This window comes from Papio anubis, chromosome 2 (genome assembly GCF_008728515.1).
Source record: "Papio anubis isolate 15944 chromosome 2, Panubis1.0, whole genome shotgun sequence".
Lineage (NCBI taxonomy): Eukaryota > Metazoa > Chordata > Mammalia > Primates > Cercopithecidae > Papio > Papio anubis.
Genome location: NC_044977.1, coordinates 11,099,240 through 11,127,187, shown reverse-complemented (window position 1 = coordinate 11,127,187; position 27,948 = coordinate 11,099,240). Strand labels below are relative to the sequence as shown.

Here is a 27,948-nt window from a genome sequence, read left to right as displayed (position 1 = left end):
GATGTTAACTTTCACTTATGATTATTTTAGTGTAGGAGCTAATCCCCGTGTATTCTGCGCCTGCTCTGTTTTACCCCTTTGTACACTTGGCTTTTGTTTGGCCCCAGCCTCTGAGTTGGTGTTCCCTGTAAAATCTCCCTGGAGTTGGGAAGCCCTTGCCCTGGCGGCCAGGTGACAGAGACAGGGTGGGAACCTGCCGAGCATCGAGGGCGCGGAGCCTCTGCATACCATTCCCCTCCCACCACCGTCCAGTGCTGAGAGGCGGAGAGGGCTGCAAACTTCGCTCCAATCCGCAGCCAGCCTTCGCCGGGGTCCCCCTGCAGGGTGACCCGCCGGCTGCAAAGCAAGTTGGAGAAACTTCGCAAAGTTCCGCGTCAGAGCCTGGGGAGGCGAAGTGCTCCCCCTCCTCCCCGGCGTTCCCCCTCCCTCTGCCCCCGCCTCCCGGTCCTCGCACAGCCGGGAGCACTCGTGATAGGACGAGCCCCGGGCGTGCATTGTGTATATGCAAACCAGAACCGGGCTCCCCACCGCTGGCCGACCCGGGCCTGGGCTGTGGCTGTGACTGGCGCTGCCGTGGGCGCCGCAGCCCTCGCGGGAGCCGGACGCGGTAATGCCCCAGCGGCGCAGCGGGCGGCTGCGTCCCTGAGCCGCTATATAAGCGCGGCAGGGGACACCCGGAGGGGCTGAAGATGAAGGTGCCCGCGCACGGGCCCCCGCTGATTGCCTGTCCCTCCCGAGCCCGCGCCCCGCGCGGAGCCCGAGGCCGCCGAGGACCCGCCTTCGCCGCAGTAGCAGCTGGAGCAGCGACAGAGGCGGCAGCTGCGGCGGCGGCGCCCGCGCCCCTCGCGCCAGCGCGTAGAGCGGCGGCCGCAGCTCGGGGGCCGCCACTGCCCGGGCTGCCATGAGTTGTGCGGAGGTGATGTATCACCCCCAGCCGTATGGAGCGTCCCAGTATCTGCCCAACCCCATGGCAGCGACAACCTGCCCCACAGCCTACTACCAGCCGGCGCCCCAACCTGGCCAGCAGGTGAGTCACCGGCCGGGCAGCCTGCCGGGGGCGGGGGCGAAGGGCATCGAGAGTATCGGTCTGGGGCTCGACGACGTCCCGCCGGCGCGCGTGGCGCGGAGGATGCGCTGGGACCTGCGGGAGCGTCCTGAGCAGAAGCCATCCCGAGAGAGCCGGGAAGGGAGAGCAGCGGGGTGTACGGGTGGGTGAGGCATGACCTGGCTGGGGGCTTCATTGAGCTGTGGTCACCGGAGCTCAGAGGCTGCGCCTCATAGCCACCCTAGCTCTTAGGACTCAGTTCTCTGAAGCTCACCAAGGGCATCTGTCTTAGGACTATGTGAGTAAACTTCCTTTAAACCAACTATTTTGTTTGTTTGGAAAGGTGGAATGTTTCAGGGTTTTATTGATGAGGAAGATGAAGTGCGCTGACAGAGGTAGGGGAGGCTATCTGGAGAGTGAGTTCACGAAATGATCTGGGACTTTCATGGGGGAACATTGGTCTAGCATCATGTCTATCGGGTGTTACTAGAACTTCTCCACAGAATGTTTCTCCCTGCGACCGTGACTTAGAGGACAGGGATGGATTCCAAGGTTCTTCATTCATTTTTTCATCCCAGCAAAGCACAGCGCTTGTTATATAGTACGTGCTCAGTCTGTTGACAGTGTGTCCCTAGGCCAAAAGGTTACCTTGGATCTCTGGATGCTGGGTCTCCACTCTTCCAAGAGTGACTGAAGATGTCCGTAATAACGGGTCGTGAACTGAGGAGATGATATCGTTACTTTAGAAGGAACAGTAGAGTTCTGGGGAATTTGGCACGAGGCGCCCTTGGACATTACTCTCTGGATACAACGGAGAGTGTGCCAAGGCTTAGTTAGTGCTACATTAAAATAAAAAATGTATGTGGCAAGGGCTGTACCAAAATAGAGTCCACCTCAGACTATGGGAATTAGGGTGGGTGGATTTGGAGAAACTTAAAAATGTATAACTAGATTTGGTTAGGAAATTACCATCCGTAGAATATATTGATTTATTTCTTTTTACTTTCTTAGGAACCACATGTTTTATTGCAAATCTTCATAGGTTTGGGCTGTTAATTAATCTGACTTTTTACTTTCTATATTTCCTCTACCTCTGTCTCTTTGCTAGAATTACAATGCTATGCTGTAGAAAGAAATCTAACTTTCTGTTTAGAATTTAGGAACTATGAAATTCAGCTAACTCTGGAAGGGTACATGTCCCAGATTCATCTGCTGAATAGTACCAGCTTCACTAGGACCAATTAGGGCCGAAGAGGAAGGAGCCCTACTTTCCTGCTATCCTGTTTAAAAAAATAAATATTCAACAGCACCAGCATTTCAAAGCATCTCTGATATTATAGAGGCCTTCAATTATCATTTGGAATGTGGATGAGCAGCAAACTAAAACTTCTCTACGTATTCAGAAAGATACTTTCCTCCTTTATAAAATAACAAACTAGTAGAAGTTGTTTCAAATACGGCTTCATTTTTTTAGGGTTGTGAAATTAATGAATCTGTGGTGGAGTTAATACTATAACACTTTTTTTTTGAGCTAGAAAATAACATTCGGTATCAGAGAAAATGGCAAATTACCAATCATAAAAGTTTTCAATAAGAAATGACTCCAAATACTTTATATGATGTTTGCAATGGCCCTGAGACTCTGTCCCCAATTCATTTCTCTTGCTAAAACCATCAACATACTGAAGACAACAATTTTAAAAAGTAAACAATAAAATAAAATAAAATAAAAATTAGAAAAACTCTGACCAATGAGCTTCTTAAAAAGAAAACAATTTATCTACATTGATTAGTTCAACTTCTATATTTTGGACTTTTGTAGACATTGCTCAGCTAGAATAACTAGATGTTTGGCTGAGTCAACCATAAGAATGTAGTCAAGAGATGTGCTTGGAAATTTTCTTGTTGCTTTTACTAAAATGGCTTGTTCAAGATTTATTTCTTTCTTCTTTTTCTTCTTCTTCTTCTTCTTTTTTTTTTTTTTTTTTTTTTTTGGTTACGTAAAGAAACTATTTGACCATAACCGGCTGGTGAAATAAAAAAAAAAGACTTGATGGTGTAACTGTTCTTTTACTGTCAGAAGTTTATTTTGATGACCTACATTTTCTATTGGAAAAGAGAGTAAATCAGGAAATTCTTATCAGGCTGACAGCATTTTTAGACTATGTGATGCGTGGGTGAAGTGGGACTAATATTGACTTGGCCCTAATGCAGTCATCTGAGAATACATATTTTGGTTGTTTTTGCATTCCATAAGGTTTTATCATTATTATCCATGAAGATTGCTTTCTCCGTACATGGGAAGTGACCCCTAATAGAATCTTGCCTGGGAGACAAAAGTAAGGGCTACAACTCCTACTGAATTTGAAAAAATGATTTTTTGAGAAGGAAAAAATGGAAAAGGAGCAAAGAAAAATAACAGTAATCAAGAAATTTTAATGGTCGTTTAAAGAAATGCTAGAAAAGACAACATTAAAGTTTTGTATTACTTCTGTATTCAATTATAATAGTGTATCTGTCAACTAATTTTCCCCACAAACTGTGTAGCTCTGAAGTCCTTATTAATTACTATATCAGAATGATTCATTATGATGGATTTTAAACACAGGTATATTTTCCCTCTTAACAAATGATCGTATAATATTGAGAATTATTTTGGAAATAACAGAACTTTATTATCCAGGCACGTGTATTCTCACCTGTTTCCCTATAAGCACAAATGTGCACTTGAAATTTAAGTTTAGGTTTTTGTTGAACATATTGTATGTTGTAGGTGGGTAATAAGTGAATGTCGTTTTAAAAACCTAGTGAACTGTATATATATTTATATTAGCTTGTACTGCAGTGTGTTACTTAGGTATACATTGGGCTAAAAATTCAAAGTAAGCTAAAATATGTCCAAAGTATAAATTTTATAGTCCCTGACATCAATTACTAGAGATTGCATGGCTGGGTATAAATCATACAGTGGGGTTTATAGAGCCAAAATTGCTGAGGGATGCTGGGTGACCTGTTTCCCATGCCCACCATCTCATCCTGGCTTTAATATGTCAGTCTCTAACATCTCCTCAGTAGAACTCTTGACTCGATCTCAGCACATGCTGTCAAATGTTTCAGAATTATGCAGTTTATAGATGAGGCAGAGAGCAGTCACCGGCTTTCTAATTGCACATGGGGATTTTTAACAATCACACTTTGGGCTTCATATAAAATAGAGTATATTTACTCTGTCCTCTTCCAGGGTAACAGCTGGATGAATCTGCATGCATGCTTTCACTTGAAAAAATTAAGTGCCCTTGGAGGCAGAACTTCAGTTATAAGTTTTGTAAGGTGTTTTTTCAAACTCTGTCTGGACTCTGCTACCTTGGTGGAGTCATACAATTGTTCTGAGATTCAGTTTGTCAGAGAAGAAAGCCCTGGAAAAACATAACTTCAACTCTTCCTTTTACAAGTGAGAAAATGGATTTTTATAGGACTGAAATGCCTGGCTAAAGATTTCAAAGCTGGTGACAAAATTAGGACCACCAGATCTCCCTTTCTCCAGTGTAGCATCTTTGTACAACGCCGTGAAGTTTCCTAAAGCTTTTTTAACTTTTTTAATGTTTTGCTATTGCACAATAGGCTTATTTTTGTCTTTAGATCCCCAATCAATTTGTTTTGATAATGAAGATTAATATGCAGTAGATTCTTTGGCCTTGGAGTGCGAGATTCTTTCCAAGTCCTTGGTAGTGTACTTTCTTAAGTTTAGGCATTCCAAGGCCTTTAGCAAGCATTTGGATTATGCTAATGACTTATGCTACCCATGTTGCACCCCTTGTTGATGAAATAGTATATCCACTTAGCAAATGAATATTTATTTATCCAAAATAAAATACAGGAAGTGGTATTAGCAGTTAATTTTAAGTGCCTCATCTATTATAGCTCTTCCAATGTAAGTTTAGATTCATTAAGAGTAAATAATACCATTATAACCCAAGTAGTTTCCATTCACAGACAACTTATTTGAGGCAGAGGATCTATTTTTCTTGCAACTGTAAGTAAGGACTTAAGTGGATTTATAAAAATTCATACAGGATTTCTTTGAGAAAGAACAGCCCCTATAACTTCACACTACACAAAGTAACTTCACTGTAGAGACTTAGAGACTTGAAGTGCCCCAGAGCTTCATGCTCCCAATGACTTCCCAGCCAGAAAATCCAAACCGGAGGAAAAATTAACTGTTAACATAACTGAACTGTTATCGCTGGCGGTCAACCAGAATGGAGATTACAATAATGATGGTAAGGGCAAGACTGAGATCCATAAAATCATGCATAGTGAGGATGTGTTCACCAAGAAACCAAATGCCAGGACAAGGTGACTCTCTGGAAATTTATCTAAAGGGTATTTTGACTAAATGCAACGAAGTCCTACCTTATCTAGCCCTTAGTAAAATTTCGCATCTCATAAAGCCGGAGATGGCAAGGAGACCTATAAGATGGTAAAAGAGGTGTTTAGAGTGGAAAGCCTTGTTCTCCTATGCACCGTTTCTTCAGGCTACTGCAGAAGAGGCTGGGCTGTGTATATCACAAGTATATATATTTGTCATATCTATCTGTGCAAAGCGATTTTTCAGTGGAAATAAAACTCTGAAGCTTATGATACCTAAGACAGATCTTAAAGCAAACTTGTAAGCTAGGTGACTGTCATTCTAAGACCTGAGTGCTTAGCTTGGATCTCATTTCCATAGGCTCTGTGTCCAACTAACTTTTTAAAAAGCTGAAAATGAATATATCCTGTAATAGATAATACGTTAGGGTATTAGCTCCAAGAAAACATTTTTATTCAAGAAACAAAGACTCTCTAAGAGTTGAATTTGAGGCTCTGTCAGGGACAGTGAGAGCAAAACTTTTGAGCTAAGCTCTGCTCTGAACCTTTCAAAACACATCTCTTTAAGCAGCTGGTTTTCTGCTCTGACTACTCATTTAGGAAGACCCTAAGAGTGCCCTGAACCATTAGACCTAAACAGCTGCTGCTAGAACAACTCATAAATCCATATTTACTGATAGTTCAGTGGATAGCAGATTTACTCCAGTAATTTACAAGTGTGGTCTGAACTGGGAGAGCTGAACCGCTTTTCACTTGTCTCCTTCTTTAGTAGAAGAAGAAAAAAAAATGACCTAAATTCAACAGGTGTCATTTCTCCTTAAAACTATATGATTTCAGTGTGCCAAAACACTTGTCATTGGAGGATGAAGTAGGGGGACTCTAAAAGTGTGTCCTTTCTTGTTAATATGAAGACAGATAAAGGAAGCACCGTAACTAATTCCTAGGAATTGGGCTAGATGACCCATGTCTGAAAATAAATTATTCTTCAATGATCTGTAGGGTTTTTTTTTTTGGCTAAATATCAGAAGAGGCAGCCAATCTGAGAAACAAAATTAAGTGTGAATTTGTCTAGAGCTCCAGCATGTTGCTTATTAAGATATAGAGTTGGATGAGAGACCTCTGAGACCATCAAATCAAAGTTTCTTGTTTTCAAAAGAGGAAGCTAAGGGCCAGAAGCTTCAGTGGCTCGCTCAGACTCATGGAAATCGTTTTGGTCAAATCTTCTTTCCCATTTCAGTTCTCTTTCTATTGAATTCCCTTCCCATCGGTGCTGCTTTAGAAACAAGAAAACAGTAATTAACCTAGTGTTATCTTTTGAATTTTCTTACTTTTAAATTTTGGAATATTAGCCACTTAGAGAATCTAATGCAATCAGCCATGTCAATAAATCATGAGGCTCTCTTTATTTATGATTGCCTTTACCATACTCTTGCAACTAACTAGGAGAAGTTTGAGTTTAGGAACAGGCCATGACTCTCATCTTTGTGACTCCGAGTCTTTGCATAATTTCTGACCCAAAGTAGGTATTAATTGACAATTAGATAAATTAATGAATAATGGATAAATAACCTTAAAAATGTAATTACACCCTAAGTCCAGTAACAGAATTATACAAACTCACTAGAAATTTATATGTTGGAAACTGTTTTCTCCTTCAAAGTAGTTGGTTTGAGGGAGAACACATACCCTCATGATATGATCATTGCTTAAAACATTTTGGGAATGTAAATTTTGAAATCGCCTCTAAGCCTGTGGCACATTTTTTTGAACATCATTAAAACTGGAAATTTTTCTTCCTTGGAGGGGTTAGATTTGATTTTTTGATAGTGACAAGAATCGTTTAGAGGCAAATGCACTCGAAAGTAACTCATCATGTTGTTATATGATTTTTGGTTGACTCCTCCCTACTGTTAAGAAAAACAGACAAACAAACACACACAGAATCGTGAGGTGTGATTTTGTCTCACAGACTGACTCTCGTCAAATTTCCAAAATGGGATTTTCAGAAAAATTGTAGACAATTGTTTTATGTATCTGATTTGTCAAGGAGATAATATATTCTTAGATATAGAAGTTCAATTTCATGTAGAATGATGTATGTTTTTAAAAGCATGGCATTGATTAATTTCTATTTTTTTAATGTCATGAGTTTTAGACTGTCCTAGTTAGTATGTGATGCCACGCTGCCTGATGTTTACGGCTTGTTTATTCAGTTAAAATAAATACCATAGAGACACATTTTCTTTAGTCTATTTTCTGGGCACATGCTTTGTAAACAAACAGAAATAGGTTCTAATCCCATCTCTGCCACTTACTATTATAATTAGACCATCCTGACCCAGTAATTTGCATATTAACTTATTACTTGGGAGTACTTATTCTGACAAAATATTTGTGTGTGGGAGGACAGTTGTGTGAAACGAAATATACAGAAGGTTTGTGACATATGTTCCTTAACTTGACCCAACCTCATATAAGCTGATCTAGCCTTCTCCAAATAGGCGAAGAAGCAAAAGCTGTTATCCAAGTAAATTAAGAAATATGTGGCCAGGCACGGTGGCTCATGTTTGTAATCCCAACACTTCTGGGAGGCTGAGGCAGGAGGATCACTGAAGGCTAGGAATTTGAGACCAACCCTGGCAACATTGTGAGATCCTGTCACTACAAAAAAAATAAGAATAAAAAATAAGGCCAGCATGGTGGCACACATCTGTAGTCCCAACTGAAGTGGGATAGCCATGTGAGCCTGAGAGGTGGAGGCTGCAGGGAGCCGTGGTCACACCATTGCACTCCAGCCTGGGTGACAGAGCGAGAACCTGTCTCAAAAGAAAAAAATACATATGGTCAAAGAGCAATGTGCTGCTTTTGTGGCCTCTACGATTTTGAAATATTTAGGGAGAGCGATTTCTTCTTATAGCTCCAATCGTGTTTTTGAATATAAAAAAATCATTGTATTTTAAAAAGCTAGCCAGTAGATTTTCTTTTTAAATCTGTTTCTAAATATCCAAAGACTCCAGTGATTCATTAAAATACTTTTGTTTCCCTAGGAAAAAAAGTTTCCACATATGCACGGTAATCATTTGGCATTTTGTAGGCTTAAGCCTTGGGGAGTTAGTGGTATTTGGCTCCTGACATGGAAGTCTTTCTCTTGTCAGACAAATCCTTCCCCGGCACATTCCTGCTGAAAAGTTTGTTGCTGTTGTGCCTAGTGGCAAGCAGCGTGGTGGTTGGATATGGTCTGTACTGCCCAAGCGAACTCTCCACATTGATACTTTAACCTCTTTGTGAGTTAGCGTTCACTTTATAGCTATTAACCCATTTATTGTTTCATCTTACTGCAGAGTCATTTTACCGAGGGAAAAAGTGTCATAACTATATTGTGGTGAAGAGACATAAATGTGCATTAAAAAAACAACAACAACTTGTAGTCTTTAAAGTCCCTTTAGATGACTTTATTTTTGTTAACATTTCTTCAGGGTCTTCTAAGCAAAACATAAATATTTCTGCGAAATCTGGATATTTTTAGGAAGTGATTGTGCATTTTGAGAAAAATACCAATTAGATTACATTTTGACCTTGAATCAGGAAATCTGGGTTCTGATGATTTGATATTTAGTCTCAATGTTTTGAATTTTATATATTATTTCCAAGAAAGAATGTAACACTAGGAACGTTTCACTGAAGGAGCAAAGACCAAGTGAATACAGAATGTGGCAGAAGTGCTCATGAGTAAAATACTTAGTTAAAAAAAAAAAAAAAAAAAAGCAGAGCTGGACGCCGTGGCTCACGCCTGTAATCCCAGCACTGTGGGAGACTGAGGGGGGTGGGTGAATCACCTGAGGTCAGCAGTTTGAGACCAGCCTGGCCAACATAGTGAAACCCCGTCTCTACTAAAAATACAAAAAATTAGCTGGGCATCGTGGCAGACACCTGTAATCCCAGCTACTAGGGAGGCTGAGGCAGGAGAATCACTTGAACCCTGGAGGCGGAGGTTGCAGTGAGCCAAGAATGCTCCATTGCACTCCAGCCTGGACAACAAGAGCAAAAGTCCGTCTCAAAAAAGAAAGAAAAAAAAAACCCAAACAAAACAAAAAAAACCAATAAATTGATTTACAGTCAACAAAATACAGACATTAGAAAGTAGTTGAGGCACGAGAGTCTATGGAGAATGGAGAATGAAATTAAGATGGGATGAATGGCAGCATTTGAATCGATTGCTGTTTAAATGTTGTATTTCTGTTTTCTTCATGATCACATTTAATGTTAAAACAAAAGTATGCAAATTCAACCTTAGCACATTAGTTAGTTATCAGGTCATTTGATACTTTGAAATTCTTATTTTAACCAGTACTGTTGATCGTGAGGCTATGTCTGTGTGTGTGTGTGTGTGTATGTGTTGTAAACGTAAATGTTTAAATTGGTTCATTATAATCTGCGAAGATTAAATTAACCTAACTTTATCCTTTTTTTTTTTTTTTTTTTTGAGACGGAGTCTGGCTCTGTTGCCCAGGCTGGAGTGAGTGGCGCCATCTTGGCTCACTACAAGCTCCGCCCACCGGGTTCCCGCCATTCTCCTGCCTCAGCCTCCCGAGTAGCTGGGACCACAGGCGCCGTCACCACGCCCGGCTAATTTTTTGTATTTTTTAGTAGAGACGGGGTTTCACCGTGTTAGCCAGGATGGTCTCGATCTCCTGACCTCGTGATCCACCCGCCTCGGCCTCTGAAAGTGCTGGGATTACAGGCATGAGCCATCGCGCCCGGCCCAATCTAACTTTATCTAAAAAAAAAGTGCAAGTGGCAATGGTAGAGTTCTTGTGTCCTGCCTATTGGTAGATATAAGCTTTTTTCATTTTATTTGTTTGATAGTTTTCTAGCAAATTTATTTAATTAGTAAAAGAATCTGGCTTAAAGAACCCAGAGAGAGAAAAAGAAAACAGAAAGTATATTTTATAATCATTCCAAAAAAATTTATTTAAGTAGAGGAATCAGTATAGATATTTTAAAGAACCATATATGTTTGCCATATCAAAAAGGAATATTTCAGTATATGTATTTATGTAAATATAGATATATTACATATATGAAATAAAAATATAAAGAATGCATACATTGAGATAATTCTTTTTCTAAAATAAACTGATGATGAGCTTTTTAATGCAGGGGCAGCTTTCGCTTACTATTCCCCATTGCATATTGAAAAATATAATTTTTAGGTTAGTTTATTTCTATCCAACCATTCAAAAATTGGTAGGAAAGGTAACACAATATTATGAAGCATTTAGAAAACTGAAATCTTAAATAGATTGAAATTCTATAGTTTAAATACAATAGTTTAATTGATTTAAAAATATCAATTTTAAAATTGATATTTTATGATTGCTACTATTGATCAGAATACTATTTGACATTTGTATCAGGATTCATGGCTTTCAAATCCTTTATATATACATATATATATGTGTGTATATATATATAACTTCACTCTTATTTCATCTGAGAATTAATTGCTGTCAATTAAAGATAAAATAAAACATTGACTTTATTTGGATTGTTAACATAGCTAGGCTCTTCTATTTAAAGAATGAATGTTACAATTAAACAAATAAAGCATTTATATGCAGAGCCCCACTCTCACAAACTGATGCTGGGCTGGACAATAACAGAAAAAAGAAATTAGTTTCACGAATAATAATGAACACTTGTGGACAATGATGCCACCATGTAGATAGGTTTTAGGGTTTTTGTTTTCATGTAAATACAGAGCGGCTTTCTAATGTTCCAGAATATTCAACAGAGAGTGTGTGCATACGGTTAAAACAGTACATGTTTTAGGTAAATACACATGCACCGAAAGAAGCAGCACTGTGATTTGACTAATAAATTATAATATTCATCTAATTTTAGAATGGAATTTAAAACTAGGAGTGGCTTTAGAGGTTATTTAGCTCGATTCCCTAATTTTACACATACCATATGGTTCTATGGTGTTTTTACTATTGAAGTTAAATATAAAAATGTTCAAATCTGTGCAGAAGTAGATTATGAGAAAGAAAAGCACTCGGTCATTGCAATTACCTATTCATCAGCAGGGCACATTCACTTACAAAGAATGACTTATCTATTCATCAACAAATCATAACCATACTGACACAAATTTTAAATAAAAGCAAAATATATATTTATAAATAACCATCCTGAAACGATAACTAGAAGCTCATAGTATTTCTGAATATTTCAGTACTCACCTTATACAAGAGCAACATATTCACTGCTGGGGAAAGGGGCCAAATTGCTGAATGGTGCATTCATAATTTGGAGCTATAGATATTGAAGCTAGTAATTACATTAGAAATATAGAGTCTGGGGTATGTATTTTGCTAACATATGAAAAATTGCTGGGTATTCTGGAGTGATTTATCTTTTTCTATTCACATTCATTTCCCAGCATGCATTTTTTTCAAAGTAAAAAAAAATGGTATGATCAAGGATCAGGTTTTGCAGACATAAGGATGACAGAGAAAGCTCGTTTGGTCACTAGAATAATACATTTCACAATCTTTAGCATTATCTTCTTATATGTAATTCGCTTTGAAGTTGATAATAAATGTAATATGTGCTCAGTGAAAAATGTTTGGAAATATTGAAAAGCAGGAATAATAAAATATCTATTAACTGTAAATGTATTACACAGAAAAACAATACAAAATACATTTTTGTAATTGTTTTACTCTTGATGTCCCTCCCTGCCTTTCCCTACCACATGTATGCACATGCATATCTATACTCTAGATACCCCTCTCTGCCATTCCCCAGCACATGTGTGCACACACATGTCTATACCTGTCTGATTTTCTTATGCATTCGGACTCTGCAGCTCACACGATTTGTGACTTTTGGCAAGTAACTTAACTTTTCTGTGCTTTAGCTTTTTAATCTTTACAATATGGATAGTATTAATAGCCATGTTATAGAATTATAAAGATTCAATGAGGTGATAAATAGAAAGTTTTAGAAGCTTGTCTGACATAATGTATATTATGAGAGTTATCATATATTTTAAACATTTTAAGTTAACAAATCTTTCTCATTTTTATTTGAAAGATTAACCCGCTACTAGTATTTTGTAACATTTTCAGCAAGCCATAATAAAACTTTTTCCCCTCATGATAATGATGGTAAGTGGAACATCTGAAAAATATGTTCCATGTAAAATGCATCTTCACACAGACTTATTTTGTCATTTTAGTTTGATTTTTGAGAAATGAGTTCAGCACATCTGCCAAATCCTTTTATAAGATGCTACATTCCTGTTTTTATTTTAGTTTATTTTATTTATGAAAAGTTCTTTTCTTCTCCACCCCACCCCCAGACAGTCATTCCTCTCTGTCCTAAACCGTAACACTGCTGTATGTTACATTTTTAAAAGTAAACCAAAACTGGGAAGAAAAACTTTTTTTAAAATGTCATTCTCCCGTTGGCCTAGCTAGATGAAAAAACCAAAAGCAAAAACAAAAACAAAATCCTATTTTGAAAATATGCTATTTGATAATGGGCTTTTATGTTTGTTTGCCAAATGTAGAATCACAGACTTTTTATTAATATTATTTTTTTTTAGTGTGGGAAGGAGGCAACTGGTTTGGGGAGGAAAAAGATGGAATAAAGCAGATGAAGTAGAATCCGTTTGCAAACATATGTTAATATTTAGATTGTTTTTTTGTTAAAGTGAAAACTTAACTAGTGAATGCCTTTTTACAAACTGTCTTTGATACTGTGTTTTGTTTATTCCATCCCAGAAGAAGTTAGCGGTATTCAGCAAGATGCAGGACTCTCTGGAAGTCACCCTTCCCAGCAAACAAGAGGAGGAGGATGAGGAGGAGGAGGAGGAGGAGGAGGAGAAAGACCAGCCTGCCGAGATGGAGTACCTTAACTCTCGCTGTGTCCTTTTCACTTATTTCCAGGGAGACATTGGGTCAGTAGTGGATGAACACTTCTCAAGAGCTTTGGGCCAAGCCATCACCCTCCATCCAGAATCTGCCATTTCAAAAAGCAAGATGGGGCTAACCCCCCTGTGGCGAGGTAAGAATTCAAAAGCAGATGCTCTCCAGGGCACTGTCTTCGTTTCGCAACTGCCTGTACCAGGTTCCAGCTGGAGACTTGCCCCTGAGGATGGATATCCACTTGCTTTTTAATATTTAAGGACAGCGAGGAATTTCTTTCAGACAAACAGCTGGATCGGTTTTGTCACATGTGGAATGCAGGGTTGGAAAGGATGCAGTCACACCCCTTCAATTCCTCATGGAAAGGAGTGATACAACCGGCTTGAGTTTATAGTGGCCGCACTGAGCTGCGAAGCACCATTCCTAAAGCCCCAGTGGCCCCATTTGGATCTCTAAATAATAGGCGTGTCTAAATCAGCTTTTAAAAAATTAGCTCTTGCTCATTCCAGTAGGTGCTACGTGGTGACATACCAGAGACCTGAGTCTGACCCAGGAACACAGACATTGAAAGCTGTCTGTGTTCTTTTAATAGACTTCTCTATCCTGATTGGTGGTTGTATTAACTCTTTGTAGTATACAATCTAGGCATTTTTGGCAGCCTCTACATGGTTTAAACTAGTGTTTTTTACCTTGATAAAGAAAGAGCTGCACGTTGGACTCCTTTATTTCTCTCTATATTGAGGTCACAGAGATGTTTGAAACTGATTTCTGACTCACAGAAAATTATTGGTGACATCTAAATCAGGGTAATTACAGGGTTGGAGAAAAACATAATATGTCATTCCAATGACAGCTTCAGAGAAATTTGTTACAGTGATGATTTCTTCCAAACTCACCTGGTTATAGGAATGATCTAGTAAAATGGTTCTCGAGGTATGATGTTCCTGACCAGGAACATCGGTGCCACATGGGAGCTTGTTAGAAGTGCAAATTCTTGGGCTCCACCCCAGACGTGCAGAATCAGAAACTCTGGGATGGGGCAGTCTGTGTTTTAACCAGCCCTCCCAGCGACTCCAATGCAGGCTTGAGTCTGATAATCATTGATCTAGTCCTGTTAAGGACAGTTTGCAGGACCCCCTTATCTCGAGTCTGTTGAACTGGAATCTTCATAGGAAGCTGTGGGAATCACACTTGAACAAGGGCTCTGGGTGATTCCTGTCATGGAGGAAAAGCTGGCCACCTGCGGGCAGGGCCAGGTGAGCAGTGAGCAGTGACTGGTGGTACCTTCTCTGAAGCACTGGAATGGTTCTGCTCCACTGTAGAAGTCCTGGCCACGTGGAATTGCTGGGCCTGATCTTTTCTTACCTACTTTATCTTTCTTTTCTTCTCTCCCTCCCTCCCTTCTTACCCTCTCTCCTTCATTCCCTCTCTGCTTGCCTCCTCAGCTCTCCTCTTTTTTTTTCTTTCCTTCCTTCTTTATTTTTCTCTTCAGTAAATATAAACAACACTAAACAGTGACTATAAAGGGTAAGGTGGATTACAAATAATATATCCAAGGCCTTGATGGAAGTGAATTGAAAAACATTCTACTTATTTGATTAGTAAGTATTATGGACTTACTATGAGAACTGAGACTTAGTCCTTGGAAAACTATGGTGCTTACGTAATAGACTAATGTCCTATTTAACAGGATGTGATGAATAATTTTAATAATTTGTAGAGGAAGAAAATAGGAAAACATTAGTGAATTAGATGGCTTTAATAAATAATTTGATATATTAATAATGAATCCTATTAAGATAATCAGTCCCAATAGACTAATACATATAATGTCTACTTCTTTTAGCACATGGGCATATGCAACCTTGTTATCATTTAACGTGAGAAATCAGAATTAATGTCCTAAATTATTTCTTGGTGCCAGGGTGATTATCTATGGTATCATATTCAAAATAATTTTCAGTGGGATGTTGTGAATGTGTGGAAACCCTACAACATGTCAGCATTTTCCCTGTAATTTGCATAACACACTACACAAGGTCCTTTAGCAGATGTTAAAAGTGTAACATAGAAAGGGCTAATCAAGGCAATGTTTTCATAACTATTATTAAAATTTTCTTGGAACCATCTTAAATTTGATCTTCAAATATGTCACCTGTTTTATTCATTGACATACTCGGCAAACATTTATTAACCTCCTGCTATGTGTTACCCAATGTGCTAAGTCCTGAGACAGCCCAAGGCTCTGCCCTCATGGAGCTGACGTCTTGGGGTAGAAACAGTAAACAAACAATTGTTACAAAAGATGTTATTTTACCTAAGGTGATAACAAAAGCCCTGTAGGGCACAGTTACGTTTGAGCAGATAGCTGAAGGAAATAAGAATACTCATCATGTGGTTACCTAGGGGAAAATAATTCTACACACGGGACAGACAGTACAAAGGCCCTGAAGATGGAATGAGCTTGGACTATTTAATGAGAAGCAAAGATGCTGATGTGAGGCGAATGGAATGCAAAGTGATAGGTGGAGAACAGATGTTTTAGAACTTTTTTTTTTTGAGGAGTTTCGCTCTTGTCACCCAGGCTGGAGTGCATTGACGCGATCCCGGCTCACTGCAACCTTCGCCTCCCCAGTTCCAGCGATTCTCCTGCCTCAGCCTCCAGAGTAGCTGGGATTACAGGGGGCCTCCACCATGCCCAGCTAATTTTTGTATTTTTTTTAGTAGAGACAGGGTTTCACCATGTTGGCCAGGCTGGTCTTGAACTCCTGACCTCAGGTGATCCACCTGCCTTGGCCTCCCAAAGTACTGGGATGACAGGCGCGAGCTACCCCTCCCGGCTATTTTACAGGTTTTTACATCAGTTTTTCAGAGTATACCAGGAGAACACAGCATGCACTTCAATTTTTAGCTCCTATTCTCCCACTAAGTCTACAAATACCGTATCTTCTTATGGTACCTAATTTTTTCTGATGCTCACGACAATGTGTTTCTATGTGGAAAATCTGAAATAGATATTAATTTAATGATTAAGTGACTGAATTAAATGAACCAATTTCATACCATGTATCCAGAATTAGAAGACAAAAGAGTCTTTAATAGCAAATTTCTTGGAAATAAGTTACATGAAATCTTTGGGTATAGTTTTCTTATTTATAAAATAAGGGGGTTGAAGCAAAGAATTGGTAAAAATCTTTTCTCCTGTAAAGTTCTATAATTTCAAAGGTATTATTTGCTTTTCTTAGATCTTTGCCATAATTGTCTTCAGTTGTGAATTAGTCAGATTTAGATAAATATATAAAACTTGTGTAGGATTTATAGGGCAGCCACAAACGATAATTAAAGATACAGAAAATGTCTTAAAGAAGAGGTTCAGTAAAATGAGATTCACATTTTTATTCTCATAAAACAGGAGAGTTGGTGGCAATTTAATATTAATTGGCAAGGCTACACAGAATTGGAAAATGCAGTCTTTGGAGTCCATTTGTTTTAGATTCATGTTCCAGCCTTTACCTTCTGCTTGCAATGTGATCTTGGATTACTAAATTGAAATCTCTTCCGTCGACTTCCTCAACTGTAATATGTGTTTGATACCCATCTCCTAGAGTTATTGTAAAGATTTTTAAATAATGTATATGAATAATTTAGCATAGAGGTTGACTCAAGGTGCTAAATGAAAGTCAGATGCCTTTTCTCTTTTCCTGAAGTAAGTTTCCACTCATTTGGCACATGGAAAACAAACCCTGAGCCTTTATCCAGGAACATTGTTTTCTGGAACTTTGTGTTTTTGGTAGAAAACACAGAGTCTTAGATAATAGTAGATACTAAAGGCTAATGATAATGTTAGTGGCCATGGCGATGATGCTTAGAAAGGAACTGCTGACCAAGTGTTAAAGGGTCTAGTTTACAGCATAAAGTTATTACAGTGCCACAGAAGTGCTACTATGCCACAAACAAATTAAATAACTGAATCAAGTTTAACTGCAGAATAGATTTCCATGGTAAATCTTTAAACAAAGAATAGTGTGTGTCAGCTAATAATGGAATAATGGTTATACTTTGAATGTATGTCTCCTTGATGAAGCTAGGAAAGTTTTTTTATGTGTTTTTCAGCTGTAAGGCAAACACTTAATGACAGGAAGTACATGTATTTTATTTGGCAATGTCTTACCAGTTACCTCTAATCCTGCTATATGTTCTAACAGGGTTGAAAGAATTTCATTTCTTTCTATTAAGAAAACCTAGTGAGCCGGGCGCGGTGGCTCATGCCTGTAATCCCAGCATTTTGGGAGTCCGAGGCGGGCGGATCACCTGAGGTCAGGAGTTTGAGACCAGTCTGGGCAACATTGTGAAACCCCGTCTCTACTAAAAATACAAAAAATTAGCCAGACATGGTGGCAGCCACCTGTAATCTCAGCTACTTGGGAGGCTGAGACAGGAGAATCACTTGAACCCGGGAGGCAGAGGTTGCAGTGAGTTGAGATTGTGCCATTGTACTCCAGCCTGGGTGACAGGGCAAGACTCCATCACAAAAAAAAAAAAAAAAGAAAACCTAATGAATATGATTGTTCCCTTATCTCCATACAAATATGTGTTTACTGATACCCTTCTCCTAGTGTTATCATAAAGATTTTTAAAATAATCTATATGATTAATTTGGCGCAGAGCTAAACATTGGCTTCAAATATGTCTATGCACTGATCTTCACAGAAATGAGTGTGTGTGTACCTGTAGAAAAGGGCAGGACTTATGTCAAGCCATAGCAGAGTAGATCACTGACTTAAAACCATCCTGAATGCTAATCTTACTGATACTGTAGCTGCAAAGAAAATTATCTGTTGGCTCATTGATGTACATAGGGTCTGCTTGAGCAATTCATTCTCATGGGAAAAAAAAAACTCTCGAAATAAATACGAAACCTAAATAGTCGAATGGAGAAAGGAAAAGGAGGGCCTGTCTGATGAGCTGGCTGATACTGGAAATGAACAGAATGTCCATAGGACCAAGACATGGGGAAAAAAGTGAGGCGTGACTAACCTCACCCTGCTGCCTCCAAGGAGTGTCAGCCTCTGACATCATCCCTTGAAACTCTCATTGTAGAGTCACAAGGCCCATTTTGAGCAACTCTAGAAGAAAGTAACTAGAGGGCAATCTTCGGGCATAATGGTAATGCATAATTACTGAATGACAGAAAACACTGGAACACATGTCATTTCACCTCTGACCCAGCCATTTATTTTCGTGGGAAGAACAACAAGAGAATGGCAATGAAATTATAGCAAGAATACTTTAGGTTAAGAATTCAGTAGAATTTTGTTTTTTTTACTGATATTAATAAAAAATGTAAAAATGTTACCTTTTAACATTTAATAATGATGTTTGAATCAATTTTGATTCTAATGTGGTTTCTGGAAATTTTTAAGATGACTTAGAGTTTCTGCAACACTTCATTGTCCCGTTTTCCTTTTAATTTAGTTGTTGTTATTTTCAAAATTAATAAGCTATATCATTCTTTAAATTTTGAATCTTATCTTTCTTAACTTTTTTACCCTGAGATTTTTTTAAATTGTTTTTTGGGTGTGTGTGTGTGTGTGTGTGTGTTTTAAAGAGACATTTAGAATCAGTGTAAAAAGTATCCCAGCTATTATGAAATTGAAAGAAATACCTGGTGTACCATGTTCCAGTCTAAATCAGATAGTGAGATTACTAGGTTTGCTTTGAGTGGATCGTATTAGACAATGTATCAATATTACCATTTTCTTTTTTGTCTAGAAATAAACTTGTGTGTATGTATGTGTGTGTAATATTTTTAACCCCAAATGCATATTGAATCAAAATTACAGTTGGGCTTTTTGTATGTGTTAGACTGTCAGTGTCAGCATCATCCAAATATCGGTTAACATCATCTGTGTATCAGGTAATATTGAATCCAAAATCACCATATAGTGTTAATAGCATAAAGTACTGTATTGCCTTCACTAACCTGAAATGTAATATTGCATAGAAATAGCTCATACAGCTTTTCATATGTTTTCTTCATCCAACAAATATGGCTGTGATTAAGTACTCATAAGCAAAGAATCATGTAATGAAAAAAATTTACATACATATGAAATAAGCACACTGATTCTCAGGCATGAAACAAAGCATATCATCTCTTCCTTTGCATCAAGACTTTTTTCTTTAAACAAGTAAGACACCGAATAGTGATTCTGAAGTATAAGCTTCTTCATAAACTTATTTTCAATTCAATATTGTTTCAATTGTAAATGCAACAGGTTTTTTTTCAAGGGCTGCATAGATCTTTGCAAACTTTATATTAATCTCAAGAGACATACTGACTGGGAAAATATTAAGTTCCTTTTAATTTTATTTTTCCCTGGAGCATTTTTAAACTCTGTTCATTCTTTATGGAGTGCATTTTCAAAAATAGATTTCTACTTTCAATAATAATGTATTCACTAATCATGGTACAGTACTTCATAAATAGACCAATAATATTTTTGATAAGGAATTCATTCATTATTCCCTTTTGTGCCTGCATATTCAAACTGCATAAGCATCTACAAAATAAGATTGGCTCCATGTACATATAAATGAGCCTAAAAGCTTACAGAGAAATGGTATATACTCTGTACTTTTGACATCTTAATAGTGGATTTTAATAAGGGGAATTCTGTATCTCTGGCACTTACTTGTGGTTGCGGTTAACTAGTTTTCATAATAGGATTCTAGCCCCTCAGGAGATGGAAGTTAGGAGCAGAATGAAGGCTTTAGTCCCACAAGATGGCGGTTGTGAGAGCAAAGTGGCAGACGTGTGGTAGCAGGGATGAACTATGTAGAATAAGGAGCCTCTCTAAACTCTGTGAATGGATTTTAAGTTTAAACATTGATGGCTTTCATTGTGGGTGTGACTGAAATATTCTACAAATGACCATCACATGAGGCATATTGAATTTTCTTCTTACAACTTATATGACTTTCCTTCTTGTCATTAATAGTATTTTTCATACGTTGCAAAGAGACGATTGTTAATTCAAGAAAACATATTTACCTCAATGCCAGTAAGGTTGATCATAGGGGGTGTTTTTGGATAGATTTTGATTTTAACAAAACCATTCAATTACAAGTTTCCTGAGGTTGGTTGAAGATTTAAAGTGTGCACTTCCATTCTTTGCCTTTTGAAGAACATCATCATCTAGATTTCCCCCGAGTGTTTTGAGATCGATGAAGATGTTGTGAGGGAGGGAATTGACTGTGAATAGCTGTTTGACCACAGGATGGATGGGATAAATGATCACAGCTCTGGTGCCCATGCCTGGCTGAAGGGGAGAGAATGGAAGAGCTTGCAGTGCTGCTGCCACAGCCGTTAGGGGAGAAGAGATGTTCAAACACCACATTAATAGCCTAATTATGTTAACCAAATGATATATGTGGTGGTTGATTGAAGTTTTTTAAGCTTTCCCTGAGGTAAGAAAAGTATGGCCTGGAAATTTATGAAGTGAGAACATAGATAATGTTTTGAATATTCTTATTTTAAAATACTTCCTAAGATATCCTCCACTCTTACCCTTCATTCAATGGAAAGATCTAGCAAGTTTCTTTCATGTGGAACTCAGTATACAAATATTCTCTTTAAACTTGCATGACTAATGTCTTTAGTAGATATCTTCTTCTATAGTTAAAAATAATCCATGGGGCACTTCACAGACTGTTAGCAGTATTAAACCAGTAGATAATTTGAATTAATGGATCCAAATACTTCATTTTCTTAGTAAAAGAAAGTAAGCCATGGAAAGATCAATGGGTCCATATGGGGTGATCAAACGAGGGTCCTAGGGTAAGACCTAGGATGAAAGCTGGGCTCCTTGGTCTCCCAGCCCAGTGCTTGTTCAGTTACACAACACTGTAGGCAACAGGCTACAGGTGGAGGCACTGACCTTTCTACAAATGGATTTGACTATGTCACTTCCTAGATTAAAACCCTTCAAAGCCCATTGAGACCCTACCACCTCAGAATAGAATTTATATTCAGTACCATGGCCAGCAAGTCTACACCGTCTGGGTCCTTATTTCAATAGTCTCATTTTTTCTTTTGCCACCTTCTGTGTACCGAACTCTTTTTGTCTTTCAAATGCTGCTGTTGTCATGTGTGTGTGTGTGTGTGTGTGTGTGTAATATATGGCCTTTTCTTATGTGCTGATCCATTTGCCTAAAGCTCTCTTCCCAGGGCTAGCCCCTGCTCAGCCTGTCAGCTTCCACTTACCTATCACTTTCTAAGCTGGGTCGGTGCTCTCTGTGCTTCCTTTTGGGAGAATACCTACCGTGTCACCTTGCACATGTCTGGTTTTACTTATCTATCCTTCTGCAGATTGTCACTAAAAATGGTGTCCATTTGGTCATCCCTGATGCCTACGTTTGATACACAGTAGGTCATGTATAAATGTGTTAAGATCGAGTAGGAAATTGAATTGATGAAGAGTTAGGGGATGATTTTCTTTCTTATTTGTCTCTAAGTGCTATTCTTTGATATTTCCATCTCCCCAAAATAGTTCCTCAAACCCATGACCTCTACTTGAATTTCCTCCACTTATCATTTCCATAGGATCTTCACCAAATTCGAGACATTGAGGTTCATAGCTTCAATTGTGCCCTCTTGTGGCACTTTATGAAGAGGACCAGCCATTGGCCATTTAGGCCACCTGGCTTCAAAGCCTAGTCCCATTCTTGCCATCTTAAGCCTTAGGCTTCTTCTCTGCTGGGATTTTCTCATCATGGGGATAATAACAATAATTACCCCATAGGCCTGGAATGAAACTCCTGTGAGATTATCCATGAAAAGCCCCTGGCATAGTGTTGGACATTTGATACTGTATTAAATATTGACCGTTTTTATTCTTGGTCTAGAGACTCCCAGATCTCCACAGAAAATAAACAAATAAAATGAGGCTAGAATACACTCTTCTTAATGGAAAATGAGTGTTAGTGAGTATAAGTAATTGTGATCTTACTTTCATTGTTACCTTCGGCATTAAAATCTTTCCTTTAAATGAAAATCGTATTTGCATTTAGAAGTTGGTAAATATGATCATTTCCAACTTATATAAACCTCATTTATGGCATAAGCTTTCTTTACCAGTGAAGTGGGTAGCTATGACCTCCTCTTACCCCTAATGGCTGCAAGGTACTCAGAAGGAAATGAAATTTTTCAATCCCCAAATTGCAAACCTTAGCACAGACTGTGACGGCATAAGCCAAACAAAGCAAATGGAGGGAGGCTCATTCAACACTTTGGATCCTGCACACGGACCCACTGGCTTGCGAGCCCAGAGGCCAACCTGGTATCAGTTCACCCCTGTTTGGGAAGAATAAGAGTGCATGCTCGTTTGACTGCTTGTAAAATATTATTGGACAATTAGAGGCAAGTCTATCCCAAAACTGAGTCTTATGTTAATCATGTTTTTTATTTTCTGTCTTCTCAGACAGCTCAGCTCTCTCAAGCCAACGGAATAGTTTCCCAACTTCCTTTTGGACCAGCTCTTACCAGCCCCCACCTGCACCTTGTCTGGGGGGAGTTCATCCTGACTTCCAGGTCACTGGACCCCCTGGCACCTTTTCTGCAGCTGATCCCAGTCCTTGGCCAGGACACAGCCTGCATCAGACTGGCCCAGCCCCTCCCCCTGCTGTGTCTGAGTCCTGGCCTTATCCTTTGACATCTCAGGTGAGCCCATCCTACAGCCATATGCATGACGTGTACATGCGGCACCACCACCCTCATGCCCACATGCGCCACCGCCACCATCATCACCACCATCACCACCCTCCTGCCGGTTCTGCCCTGGATCCATCCTATGGGCCTCTGCTGATGCCTTCAGTGCATGCGGCCAGGATTCCTGCTCCCCAGTGTGACATCACAAAGACAGAACCGACTACAGTCACCTCTGCTACCTCAGCATGGGCTGGAGCCTTTCATGGGACAGTAGACATAGTGCCAAGTGTGGGATTTGATACAGGTAAGCTGCTGGATTTCTTTCTTTCTCTAACAAGATAAAGTTAATTTAAGGAAAGGTGGAAATTTGTTTTGAAATTATTTTTTCTTATCTGTAAAGTTAAACTTTACCAACATGTTTATGGAAGCTAGCCATTTTGCAATAATTTCTGCATTCCTGCAGAAACTGGTATGACTAGCTCATGCAATACAGCCTGAGAAACGTCTCAGAGCTCTTCTCTCATCTCTTAGGCTAGTAGTCTGTCCCTTTGAAATGGACTCTCTGGTAACTTCTGTTTACAAAGAACTGAGTCCATTATTTAAATCTCCCATGTCTCTGTACATTACACCATGTGTCAGGCCTAATAGAATTCAGAAATAGTATACTTGAGTAATTTTTCTTTCTTTCCTTTTTTTTGTTAGGCCTCATGTATGACTTATAAAAACTGCTTTCTGAAATATAGTCTATAGTGTAGCCTTTTGAACAAGAATTAGGGAACATATTTTAAAAGAATGATGTTTTCTTCGTTTTCTTCCTCCCCTCCCCTCCCCTGCCCTCCTTTCCCTGATTTTACCCTCCTTTGCCTTTCCTTCTTTTCTCTTTCTTATTCCTCCTCCTTTGTTCCTCTCCTCTCTTCCTGTCTGATTTAAATAATACAAGACTTAAAAGACTACTATAAAATTTATATTCAACAGATTTAGAAACGAATAGTAAGGAAATGATTTCTTCACAGAGCATTCATCTCCTCTCTGGAATTCACTAGTTCTGAAGGTTACGTGTTAACTGTCTGAGCTTGGTTTTTGAACCAGACTAGTTATATTAATAGTATTCATAGTTCTGAGCTCATGAAATCACAGGCATCAGAGACCAAAACGACAAATTGATCATTGCATCCCTAGAGTCCAAAGTGGTGGGTCCCAGATTCTTTTGCTAGAACATTTTGTGGCACACTGGAACTCTCTTTCCAAAAGCTTAAAGAAATTCTTTCCTTCCTCAGCTTTTGTGTAGTATGGAGAACCCTTAGTCATGTGCTGGTTCACAACAAATAATTCCCCAGAGTCATAAATGCTCAGCTTTATTTTACCTCTCCCGTGACGTGAGTGGAACACTCTTATTTTGGTTAACTTTTCTCCACTGAGCTTTCTTTCCATTGTTGATCATTGCTGCCATTTCAGCTTCCTATGGAGACTGGCTTCAAGCTGCTTTTCTAGACAAAGTATCAGGGGACTCGGCACTCCCTCTGCAGGAGAGGGTGTGATGGGACAGCCAGCGCCGACTTCCCTTCTTTCTTTGCCACATACTGACAGAATAAAGACAACTTGGGAGTCATGTGACACCTGAGGCCAGATCTTATTAGAATTCTCAGTTTGGCAGCTGCCTTCATGGACAGCCGGTCTCAGGAGGCTCTTCTCTGTCTTATGTGGTACCTATGTGGCAACAGTAACAATGCTCTTCTCAGGTGAAGGGCATGTTCTTCCCTCTATGAATTCTACCAATAAGGCGGAAATGGATGTGATTATTGCTCTTTCATTTTGATGGCCTGCTTTGTACTTGTTCACTTCAGTGTGAGCTTGATTCACTGACTTGTTACAGAATTTCAGCTTGAAATAATCTCATCAACATGAAAAGCCATTCTCACACCTTTTGGAAGTAGACAAGAGGGATTTTTCCCCCTGGAAATTCTTGAGAGGACCCAGTTGGATATCATTTATGATAATTCTTCATACTTACAGAGCTATGAATGAGCATTTATTACTCACAATATGAGGCATTACCTGGGGTACTTTATATATAAATGCTCACACACATACACACACACACACACACACACACACACTATTACTTTAAATTCTTAAACTAAATCTGAGATAGTTCTTGTTAGTTTCATTTATGAATAAGAAACCTGAGGCTCAGAAAACTACTAGCTTAAGTTGCATTGTTATGTGTCCAAGCTGAAGTTTGAACTAAGACGTGTCCTGCTCTAAGGGATTACTGGGATACCATCACCTTGTATAAGTAAATCAGGTAAAATTAGGTGAATTCGACTATTAAAATGGTTAATAGTGAAAGATGAAGGTTTTCCTATTGCATGCATGGTGTGCTGCTCTTTGTCAGTGTGGGTTTAGGATGACAATCAAGATTCGTTTCATAAATTTTGACCCAATTGAGAAAACAAAGGAATCATGAAAATAAAGATAAAATTATTAGCATAATCATTGATCAGGCAGAATTGGAGATTCTAGATTAGACTTAATGCCACAATTAGACCTCCCGCTGCCTTCAGCTATATTTAGATTCTGGTACATGCAGTTCTGGGGAAAATCTCGACTTCAGAGAAGATTCCTATGGACACCTTCCTTGTTATATGGCTTAGAGCTCCATTACTATGAAGAGATTGATGATTGATCAGATTTTTCTCTGAAAAACATAACCTGAGGCCTAACTCTTGTACAGTTTCCCTACAAAAGGCACAAGCAGGACAGTGCACGATCATGCATCGAGGCTGTCCTAAAAAAGAGAGAGTGGAAGGGGCTGAGCCATATGTGGTCATTTTATTCTGCTAAACTCAGATATAATAACAAATATTACATCTCTCTTTCTTTGAGAGGAGTTAGACGGGGTGTTGCAGGTCAATGTTTCTAGGAAACAGATTCTGAGACTCAGATTTGCTTGTAGACAATTTATGGGGTAATGTTCTCAGGGCAACATCTTTGGAGGATAAGAGATTTGGGCAGAAGAAGTCTCACCGATGAAGTTAATAGAGGCCTGGATTCTACAAGGCGCTCCAGAGTGAGATGGTTCTTCATAACTGTTCGGCCTGGGGCCAAGGGGTTTGGGCTTTTACATTCCTGAATTGACCAGTTAGAAGTTGTGATCTGCTTCTGGGAAGGGGACATGATATTAGGCGAGGTGGGTTTGTTCAGCTGAAGGCAATTCCCAAAGAGAGAAGCAACTGAGAGTCAGGAATTGCCAGCAACACGAGAATAAATGCTTCGGTCCTAAAGGGACAGGGATCTGGTTGTACACCACACTATCCTCTAAAGAGGGACAGCAAAAGGGTAGTAGCCACTCTACCACTTTTCCAACTACTTTTAAATGAACAGAAGTTTCTGCATAATAGGACCAAGCTAGGAAGGGGTAGTAGAGCAGTTGAGAACAGTGAAACTTGGGTCCCTCTATATAACCTCTGCCACATTGACCTGACCACACAGCCTGAAACAGTGACTCAGCTGAAAATTCAGCATCAATAATTGGGTGACTACGAAGCAGCCAAGAGAAGAACCTTCATATAGTCATAAAACTTCTCAAAGTCCCAGTGACCTGGACCATTAAAATATAGGTCAATTTCACATCCATTAGAAAATAAATACATTAATCCAATTATTTTTAGTGGAACTTGCTAAAAACATGAAATTTTCTTTTTCTTTCTTTCTTTCTTTTTTTTTTTTTTTTGAGACAGAGTCTCGCTCTGTCTGTCGCCCAGGCTGGAGTGCAGTGCTGCGATCTCAGTTCACCACAACCTCCACTTCCTGGGTTCAAGCAATTTTCCTGTCTGAGCCTCCTGAGTAGCTGGGACTACAGGTGCATGCCACCCTGCCCAGCTAATTTTTGTATTTTTAGTAGAGGTGGGGTTTCACTGTGTTGGCCAGGCTGGTCTCGAACTCCTGACCTCGTGATCCACCCACCGTGGCCTCCCAAAGTGCTGGGATTAAGGTATGAGCCACTGCGCCCAGCCTAAAAACATGAAATTTTCATTAGTAGAGAAATGATGTCTTAGTGCTTTCAAGCTGTTATAATAAAATACCATACACTGGGTAGCTTGTAAACAACAGAAATTTACTGTCATAGTTTTGGAGGCTGCGAAATCCAAGATCATGGTTCTAAAAGATTTGATGTCTGGTAAGGGCCTGTTTTCTAGGTGCCCATCTTTTCATTGTAACCTCATATGATGAAACGGGCAAAGTAACCTTGAAGATCTCTTTTATAAGGGCAATAATGCCGTTCACGAGGGCTCCACCCTCATAACCTAATTACCTTCTAAGGCTCCCTTTCTTATACTATCACCTTGGGGGTTAGGATTTCAACATCTGAATGTATTTGGAGGGGAGTCATAAACATTCAATTCATTGCAAATAGTTTAATAATTTTAGATGCTTTTTTTCATTGTATCTACTTAAAGAAATTAAGGAAACCTTGAAATCTAGAAGGTTGAACATAATATAATGTGTAGTGACAAACTAAAGTTTAATAGTATCATGTATGGCATAATCCAGGGGTTAGCAAAATTTTTCTGTAAAGAAACAGATCAAAATATTTTATGCTTTGTGGTGCCATACAGGTCTCTTGTTACCACTGCCTAATTCTGCTCTGCTCATGTGGTGCAGAAACAGCTGTAGACAAAATTGGTATAAAGATGGTTGTGTTCCAATAAAACTTTATTGATTCACACTGAAATTTGAGTTTTATATATTTCTCATGTGTCATCAAATGCTACTCTGCTTTTTTCCTTCTTTTCTTCCAACCACTGAAAAATTCACTCTTGCATTCTTAACTCATGGGTGTACATAAACAGGTGATGTGGAATTTGGCCTGTGGGTAGTTGCCGACC

The 27,948-nt window shown here is 39.1% G+C and overlaps 1 protein-coding gene across 5 annotated transcripts in view; it reads left to right on the top strand.

Moving 5' to 3' along the window:
* Positions 1–398: 398 nt before the first annotated feature.
* Positions 399–27,948, top strand: part of VGLL3 (vestigial like family member 3) — a 50,626-nt gene continuing 23,076 nt past the window's right edge. For 3 of the 5 annotated variants that reach the window (XR_642204.4, XM_003893804.5, XM_009198339.4), the window contains exons 1-3: positions 399–1,027; positions 13,207–13,489; positions 22,833–23,363. Coding sequence is in view for 4 of the 5 variants with exons in the window: in XM_003893804.5 (XP_003893853.1) it covers positions 902–1,027; positions 13,207–13,489; positions 22,833–23,363 (940 nt within the window). In the remaining variant the exon portion in view is untranslated. The remainder of the gene's footprint in view (positions 1,028–13,206; positions 13,490–22,832; positions 23,364–27,948) is intronic. The other 2 variants (XM_009198344.4, XM_009198342.4) reach the window with 2 other exon arrangements.